At 42.1% G+C, this 9,905-nt stretch overlaps 1 protein-coding gene across 1 annotated transcript; it reads left to right on the top strand.

Moving 5' to 3' along the window:
* Nucleotides 1–6,597: 6,597 nt before the first annotated feature.
* On the top strand, nt 6,598–7,997 carry LOC121466838. The gene is made up of 2 exons (XM_041707375.1): nt 6,598–6,687; nt 6,750–7,997. The coding sequence occupies exons 1-2, from the start codon at nt 6,685–6,687 to the stop codon at nt 7,995–7,997; spliced, it is 1,251 nt and encodes a 416-aa protein (XP_041563309.1). The 5' UTR covers nt 6,598–6,684.
* The last annotated feature ends 1,908 nt before the right edge of the window (nt 7,998–9,905 follow it).

Here is a 9,905-nt window from a genome sequence, read left to right on the forward strand (position 1 = left end):
GCCGCCGCTGCTGTCGAACCCAGACCCTCCGCCTTCTTTCCTTCGGCGGCAGCTGAAAAATTCCTTTTTGGCAGCAGCTTGTTTCTTTCTCGTCTCTGTTTCTCTTTTGGGGTTTTGTTGCTGTTGCTGTTGCTGTTGCTATTGCCGTTTCACATTCCAGTTGGCATTGCGTTGCCAACTGTGTGCCGATATTTAAATAAATTGCCAACAAATTGTGCACACACACTCACAGTCAAACACTTACTACTACGCGCCCCGGGGGAATCCCCCTGCTCGCCCTTTCCTCCTGCGAAAAGGACCTTATGCGCGTGTTCACACCATGTCAAATGCTCAGGCTCAGGTCCACCCCCGCCCCTGTCTTTTTTTTTTTGTCCACCCCCAAGGATACCCATCGAAATGAGCTAGCAAATTAGAGACGATTTAGTTCGGTTCGATTCCATGAATGCGGGATCTCCAATTGGAAATGGGCGCATATCTCGGGGCTTAAGAGATCAGTCTCGAGAGCAATTAGTTCGGGAAGCAACAGAACACATTTGTCTCTAGTCTGCTAGCCTCTTCGTTTTCCCAGGGATTATACCAAATCATAGGGGCTCACACATGCGGAGGATAATCAGCTGCGTTCAAGATATAATTTTGTAAAATAGATTTGTATTTAAGGGAAATTATTTATTGAAAATAGACAGTTTGCTATTGTGTTTGTGCTATCCTAATATGGACTCATATGGAATGCCTATAAGACTAAGAAATATCATTGATTTAATTATGCCAAATATTTAAAATATTATTTTTACTAAGCGCGGGTAACAAACATTAGTTACATTTTTGAGCAATTCTATTCTTTTTAAAAATCATGATACAGATTATAAATCTATTGGATTTAGTGTTCTAGTTTTCCATAATTTGTTTAAATTACTTATACATTTTGATTAGAACTGTTAAAATAATAATAGTTATTTATAGGCCATAAAGAACATAACACAATCCAAGCTTGTTTTTGAGCTCGTTTGACAAAACTGTAAAAAGGGCGAGAAGAGTAAGGACGTCTAAAAATAATGTGAAAACCACATGAAGTATAGAACTAGTTTACTAGTTTTTATATAGCAGTGACTTTTCTTTTAAGTTCACCGATATATATGGCTTTAATTCCGCTTATCTAAATGTACTCCTTTACTCAAAAGATTTTTGAGAGTTCAGTTTATATTAAGAATTGTTAATTTCTTCTTACTCAAAAACTAAAAATTTATAAAAAGCTTAATAAGAATTTGTCTTGGATTTAGTTGTAAAAACAGTGTAGAAGTAAAGGGAGTTTCTTCTTATATATAGTGTCCTAATTCAGTCTCTCCCGTTTCACTCACCATCACGATAGTAATTAGCCACCGATTGACATAGCTATCACATCGGCCATGCATATCATCCAGCCATCTGGTGGCACCATCAATCTACGCCTGCGAAGACGTTTCAATACATTCCTACAAATTGACCACCACAATTTAAACAAAACCCGCTTTTGGCCAATAAGTGGCCATTCATCTTGTCCAGCAGCCGCAGTTTTCCCCCTGCTGTCCCCCTCTTTTCCCCCGCTTTTCATGGGGAAAACTTGCCACAAGCGAAAACCCAAGCATCCTGAACCACAAACTTGAACGTGGAGCGGCAGAGAGGGAATATTTGGCACTCCGAGTTGGGAAATCCATGGCCAGGGGGTCGGGGTGACTGGGTGGCATGTCGATGGGTGGCTGGGTGGTGGGTGGAAGGCCGCTTCTTTTACTACTGCCACTTGGTAGCAGTTGGCCATGGCAGCGAAGTCGTCGTCGTCGTCGGAAGAGCAGCATCAGGCGGCAAATAATGTAAAACGCCATTAGGCGAGATTTTCTCATACAAACAACAATTGTGCATTGGCACACCAGCCTGACGTCGTCGTCGTCGTCGTCTGGGATTTCTGGGGGGGATTGGGTTGGAATTGGGCTGGAATTTGGAAGGGGCGGGAAGGGGAGGACATTGGGTGGTCGGTGGGCGTTGGACACAGCATTTTTTTATGCGCATTTCGCACTGGCGAATGGAAACGAGAGAGAAGAGCAGAATATTCTCGTGAAACGTAGCAAACGAAAACAATTTTGGGCCGCCCTGGCTGGCAAGTGGCAACATTTGTTGCTGTTGCTGTTGCTGCTGCTGCCGCTGCGACAAATTGAATGAAATCACGGCAATTTGGAGTGGCATACATCGGCAGGCAACAGCTGCGACCAGACCGGACCAAATGGCCAGTCGCAAAAAAAAAGAGGAAAAGAAGAAAATGTATATGTAAGAGGATGAGGCAGGGGGTGTGGTGGCGAGAACAAACAACGGAACACTGTTGACGCATAATTGAATTATTAATTTTTATTTTAAACATCGAACGACATGTTGTTGCTGGTGTAACTGCTGATGCTGCTGCTGCACATGCGTCACTTGTCACTTGTGTTTATCTGGCGAAAGGCAGCGTGTATCGCTGCGATAAGGAAGTTGTTTGCTCAGCGCCAATTCAGCAGCAAACAAAATCAGAGTCAACCCACCACCAACCACACACCACCCACCACCCAGCACCACCCACTTGATGCGTCCTCTAGGCCAGCAGGTCAAAATGAAGCTGTTTGTTTGGGTGTCTCACTGTGTTTGTGCCACTTTCTAGGGGCAGGGGGCATTGGCAATGGGTTTACTGACTGGGAGTGGCCTGATATGGGAATCGGCAACTGAGTGCCAGCAGATAACACTTCATGGATGCTAATGGCCTTGTTCGGGCGCCTGTAAACCGGCCACCCACTGCGACGGCTTATTAAGATGGGCCCTCGACAGTCGGGCAGACAGTTGCTCAGCGGTTGTCCTGTCCAGATCCAGAGGCAAAAGACGCGCTAAAATTGTCGCCGTCAGCGGGTTGGCTGTCCTGGCCAAGACATGAAAAGCCAAGAAAGGACTTTTCCTAGCAGCCGCGAGCAAAGTGAAGAGCGTAAAAATGTTGACTGCAACTGAAGGGCCGACAATGCAGGAGGTTTTTGAGAAAACATAAAAAGAGGAAAACTGCTAAATTCATGACAGCAGCAATTATACAGTTGTGCTTAATGCTCAATAATTTAAGTTGATTTGCGGAACCAGGAGCTGACAGGATCTCATCAGTGCGCTCTCAAACTATAAATTCATTTTAAATTAAGAGCAGCAATGACAGCGGCAGCAGCAACTAGCAGCAGCAACTAGCGACAGCAGCAACATGTATTCTCACAAAGCTTTAGCCACAGCTTTTGTATGCCCCAAAGACACAAAAACTCTATAAGGATAATATGCGTATTTGTGTGGCAACTGGCAGCTTTCAGCAGCAGCAGCAACAACAGCAGCAGCAACAACAGCAGCAACAGCAGCAGTAGCAACAGCAGCAGCAACCAGCAAGAGTAACCGTTATTAAAGATTTTGAATACCTAATTATGAAAATGTCAGAAGCAAACGCTTTTTTGTTTTGTTAGGAAAGAGAGAAAGAGAGAGAGAGAGAGCGGCAGAGCAATGACAGGGACGGGAATAATCTTTCAGCTGTGTGTGGGTGCCAGGATGTTGCTGGTTTGGCTGCCAAGCGATTTGCTATGCCATAGTTGTTGTTAGCCGCAGCAGCAACAGCAACAGCAGCAACATGAAGAACAAACTGTGTTTGTGATGTGCCTGGCAGCCAAACACAAGCTCTCTCATCTCAGCAGAGAGCAACAAAAACATGGGGAAAAATATGAAAAATTCCATTTTCATGTCACTCAATTGAATTTCCATTCAAACTGCTTTTTTCCTTAGCCAGAGATTCTCGGCGTTTTTCTTTTTTTGTGCCACTGACTGACGCTGACGGCGGCGCTTTTCCATTTCCACTCTGGCAACCCACCATTTAATATTTTTGCCCATTTTCCGCAAGCACACACAATCACACACACACACACATATGCGGGCGGTTGTTTTGTATTTTTAGGCTTTCTAGCCAAATTAATTGCCTACGGATTTGTAGTTAGTTGCCATCGTCATCGCTTTTGTTGTTGTTGTTGCTGTCGAAAGCTCAAATACAAATACAGGCACAACAAATGCCTGCCACACACACACACACACACACACACACCGACACACACCAGTACAATGGCTGGCCAAAAGTCCTTTTTGCCTTGACTGCATTCGGGTTTATGGCAAAAATAAATAAATTTTGGGTTTATCTCAATGGCACACAAGTCATTTGCAGCTGAGATTTTTTTACTCGCTTTCCTATCTCTACTACTATTTCCAACCAACCAACCTACATCGTTTTTTCGTCTTCCCATCCTTGTGATTATTTTCGTTTTTTTTTTTATTTTTTCGTCCTGTTCTCCCCTGTGGTTGCTTTTTGATGGCAAAGGTGAGCAGATGTGATGGTTCTGGTTCCGGGTTATGTGGGCTGTGGGTGTTGGTCGAGAACAATATGTCGGGGAGCAGAACAATTGAAGCATGACGTGGAGATCTGTGGACTTGGGACACGAGCTTACATCGGATTAACATTGTGCTCAAGGCGTTCGAGTCTGTCGAATCGAATGCATTAGGTTCCAGTTGCAAGGACAACAAATTGTTGTGGCATAAAGGGAATAAAAATCAACCAGAAACCAGAACAGAGTCCAAAAGAACTTTGTCGCATGGCAAGGCAATAGATGGACAGACTGACAGATGTGCTCCGAACATAACTAAGAACTCAAGGCATGTGGCGAAATGTAAGGACATCAAAGGAAGGAATGCACTACCTTTGTGAAGACAAATCATGTTTTTGAGCACTGCGTATCCGATATCTTGGTTCTTATCTCCAATGTGTCAAGATTGTTTGCTAAGTTTTTATAAAGCATTTCAAATCACTCTTAATGATGCCTGAAAGTATGCAACAATACATTTCGTTTTAACCAACCAAATTTTATAGCATACTTTAGGACATCTTTTCAAGTGATTTCAAATCTCTAGTGATTTTTATGCCACCCCAGGTATCTTTTTTTTTGGAAATAATAATCTTATGTACCCAGTTTAATTATTACACAACCAAACAACGTTTTTGCCCTAAAATCAACTAAACTGAGTAGTGCAAACAAACAGAAACTGGTCTCCCTGGACTCCAGACCCTCCAGCTACCACAATTAAGTGTCCTGCGATTTTGGCAGTGGAATGGCTTGCAAACGGGGACAACACAGTAGTGCCTGCCTTTGTTTAGTGGCCAACAGCGATGCCAACTGCAGTCACAATCCACTTGCTCGTGCTTATGGCAAACATCCCACTCTCGGACCATGTGCCCTCATGCAGATTTATTTATAGAATTTAAATTTAAACAAAAGCGAGCAACAACAGCAAAGGCAAAAGCAGCATCAGCAGCAACAAGAGTGACCAATGTGCCTTTGGCGGCTTTTCCATGGCGCCTGCTCCTGACAAGCTGACAGGCCTGCTGAGTCTGACTCTGGATCCTGAATCCTGGATCCTGGCTCCTGAATGCAGCACTCTCGCCCAGGCGACATTTTCAGTTGTCATTTCTTTGCTTGAGTAATTAAATAACATTTTCTTTCCGCGCTTTACACGCTGGTCAGGCCGAAACAATAGCGACACAAACATTGACAGCGCCTGAAAGTGACGGCGGGATGGTTAAAACTGGCTGACAACTGCCGATTGGAGGAGCAATGTACAAACATATATTGTTATAGGTATTGAAACATGGCTCTAGCATTTGGTTTTATACGGAATACATTTTGGGATGCCTAAGCAATTTGCGTTCATTATCCGTTAAAAACAATAGAGAAATTAAATAATAAATATTATTACACAAAATCATACAAATTAACTTTATGATATAACCCAATAATAATTTTTAATTTGATTAAAAAAAATATGTAATATAATCATTATCATTTAAGAAATTTTTAATCGCTCTCAAAATAATTGTTATCTTTTCCCTTGACTAACGTAATTGAAAATATATGTATCATGTTACTCCAAAAAAATCATTATTATTTAACACATTTAGAATCGCACACAAAATAATTGTTATCTGTTCCCTTGACTAAGGTTATTTTAAGCATATATTTGAAGCTGAGACTTAAAACAATATTTGTAAAGCTCGCAAAGTCAAGTTTTAGCCATCATAAAATTTAAATACCAACAAACTATCAAAATATAACGCAAACACAAGGCGTATTACAATAGATTTTCTAAAGTTCAAAAATAATATAATAATATTAATGGTTTTAAACAAGTGCGCCAATAAACGAAGTATACTTTCTTTTTATTTTTGTGGTCTATTTATTTTGAGGAAACAGTTGACAGCACTAAGCGCCTTTTTTCTTCTATCTGGCAGCATAGTCTGAAAAGCACAGTTTTGCAGCAAGTTGGCAGCCCCTTGGTTGGTTTTGAAATATTACAAGCGCAAATATTCGAGGTACTAAGTCGCCCTAAAAGCAAACTGAAAGCATGGTAAATTGTTGAAACACGAGCTTACATATAAATAATAAAAAAGTATTAACCCGATTTTAATAGACACTGGCAACTCTGATTCCGCTGCTGGTCGTGATTTTCGCCATCTTGGCAACGAATCTTTCTTTCGTGCCTGCCTGTCAACACGCGCGCATGCGTTGCTGGATTCCGGGAATTTGTGTCAGATAATTATTTTCCGGGAATTTCTTGCGTTGAAAAGCTAAAATGGTAAGAATCGGTAGAACACTTTATACATTTATTTTATTTGTAGTATTTAATTTACTTTTCAGCCAGGAAGGAAGTGGGTCCGAAGCAAGTACTCGGTACACTTGCCCAGGCGCGAGTTCGTCGAAATAGTTCCCCAAATGGGCGGCACCGGCGCAGGAGAAAATGGATCATCCGCCGGGTCAGGTCCTCGGATGACCGTGAACACTCTTTCAGCCATTTCGCAGCTTCCCTGCAGCACTGAAAATGAGGCGCATGAGGAGACAAAGGAGGTTTGCCGTAATATAAATGAGACTGTGAAGGATGCTCCAAATACAAGCTCGGATAATGCTTCACAGTGGAACCAGCGCCCATTATCTTTCAGCGAAGATCAAAACAAGGAGAATAATGATCTTATAAGTAACCAGAGCCACCAAAATGCTGGGAATACACCTAAGTCCAATACTGTCCCCAAGTGGGACAAACATAGCTCAGGATGCATTATCATATCCAGCGATGACGACGAGTTGGCTGGTCAGAAAGCCGTTAGAAAGAGCCACAGGCTGACTACAACAAAAAGGAGTCATTTGTCTATTGAGGAACATCCAAAGGAAGATCCAATATTTCCCAAACTTGATAAAAACGATACCAAAGTGGGGGAGAAGCTCAGACTGACTGGCAGTAATATACCGCCCATTGAGTATTCGATGCAGTCCGACGACTTTGTTTTCCATCAGAACCTGGATAATACGATTGCAGTAAAGACAGTGATGCCAAAGTTTCTTTCCAACCTGCAGTCCTCCTTAGTTTGCCAGCCGTCGTCTAGTAAGGATAATTCGAACGAGTATCCAATGTGGGTTCTTCTGCCGCCCGAATGCATTGCTCCGATGGGCGGGAATGACGATGCAAGGAGTCTTATGCCCGAATTGCTGCTGCTTCCTTCAACTTCCCAAGCGGCGAAAAAGGAGCCTATGGAAGAGGACTTTTCAACCTGCAGCAAGAATGTTCCCAAAGGAATGTGTAGCTCTAGCAGCCAACACAATCTGGCAAATAAAAATACTGTGGCAGGGAAAAAGGAGGTCAAAAGGGGTCGTCAAAAAACCGTTTGGCACAAGGACAACCTCTGCGAGTGCGCTTTGCGGGAAATGCAGAACCCAAAACCCTCAAAGGTCGACGTGGAAAACTGGCGGAGCATCGAGGCGATCTGCATGCGCCTAAGGGGCATCGATGTGCCGGGTAAAATTGGTTTACTGGAGGAAACCCCATCGTTTGAGGACATTTTCGATGTTTTAAGTATTAAAGAGGAGGATCCCAAAGCGATTAGTCCCCCTTAGTTTCCCTTCACCAACAATGAGAATGCCCTTATTGATCCAGATTACGAAACAGATCGAATGGATATAAAGTAGAGATTCAACCAGAAGAAGAAATGAAAAAGCTCGAAATTAGTCTGATACTGATTAAGAATTGATGCTGAAATCAGAAAAAGCTTCAAATCTTTTTCCTTTTTAATTAATTATTTCGATAAAAAGAGTTAAAGCCTTCTAAAAAATGTTAAAGTTGGCCAACTAAAAAGAGAATCCCTCTCTAAAAATTTTTTTTTTATCCTTACAGAGAATTTTTTAATTTATACTTTATAATTAAATTACAATTTCTTAAATACATTCTAATTTGAGTTTTTTTTTAGAAATCAACTTTTTTAATGGGCGAAAGTTAGAATAACTTTTTCAATAACTTAAACACAAATGTGGTCAAAAGTATTTACCCACTATAAGCATATTTTCACTTGATTTGTGTAAATACTTTTGACCACCCTTGTATGCAAATGTGTTTTGTAGGAGCGATAGCGTTCAAAACAAATATTATTCTCGTTTAACTTGTGCAAAATTTTTGGAAAAGCCTCTGCATATTTTTTTGGCCAAAAAGATTTTGCAAATATTTTTACCCACTTTGACTCATTCCCGTGCTTTGCTCTCCGGCTTGTAACAATAAATACTGTGTGTGCAGCTGCAGCAACAATAGCTGGAAAAACAGCAATGGCATCAATTTTTTGTAACATGTTGCCAAACATGGCCGAAACCACGCCCACAGCCTGGAGCAGAAGGAAGGACTCCGGCTGATGCCACCGATGTTACTGCTGCGGTGGCCACTTAAATGTCGTTATGTTGTCGGGTCACGCGCCCACTGATGCTCCTATGTCCATGGGTGTGGATGTGGGTGTGGAGGGGGCTCCCTGGCCATGTCCAGGTCCCTTTTGGTTTTTTTTTTGTTTTTTGTTTTTCTGGTGGCCAGCGGGGGCAAAGGGAAAAACAACTTTATTGCCGCAGCAATTATGCGTAGCTAATAAAAATGTGCGGAGGTGTCGGCAGCAGCAGGGGGTCGGAAAATCGGAAAAACGGAAATTCGAGTGGCTGGAGGGGGTCGGAATAAAATTTTCCTGGGGCAGGCAGCATCGACAGCGAAACGATTTATGCAAGCGAGAATAATTAATGCGCTGATTTATTTAAAAACGTGTTTTGGCATTCAAATGAAGGCGCCAATTGCAAGGAGTGGCACAGCATGTCCAATTAACCCATTGAAAATTGGACGAAAACCATTTTAGTTGCTTGCTTAGAGTAAAGCACACTTTATTTGTACGAACTTTAACCTTCTTTCAGTTCATAGATCAGGCATTAATGGGTTAACATGTGCGAACTCTCGCGCTTTATCGAAATGCAAATTTATATGCCAGCTTGACGGCAACAACAACAATTCGCGTAACCCAAACAAACAAGGACAAAAAATTGGGCGAAAAAAAAGGAATTGGTAAACCGAAATGGGCAAAGAAGAAAAATCAAATATGTTAAGCGGCATTTAAACGCGGCATCGAGATCCTGTGAATGTATATATATATATATGCCTGTCACACGAGATAATGCCACGCCCCCTCCGCTGTTGTTTGTATATTTTTCTAAAAATTTGCACGCATTGCATTGTTGTACTTTTCGCCGCCGTTGTTGTTGTTGTTGTTGTTGTTTTGGGGTCCCTGTTTGTTTGTTTATATTTTTTGTTTGTTTGTGGCACACACACATGTGCGGTTCCCAGCGGCAGCGTCCTTTAAAAGTATGCAAAGCAACAAAAACAAGCCTCGAAATCAGGAAAAAAGGAAGGCGGCACACGCCATTTGTGTGTATTATGGGTTGTGTATGTGAATATGTTTTGCAGGAGATGTGGGAAATGTAAACGGAATTGTTTTGCCCGCTCGA

Source organism: Drosophila elegans, unplaced genomic scaffold (genome assembly GCF_018152505.1).
Source record: "Drosophila elegans isolate 14027-0461.03 unplaced genomic scaffold, ASM1815250v1 contig_183, whole genome shotgun sequence".
NCBI classification, from domain to species: domain Eukaryota; kingdom Metazoa; phylum Arthropoda; class Insecta; order Diptera; family Drosophilidae; genus Drosophila; species Drosophila elegans.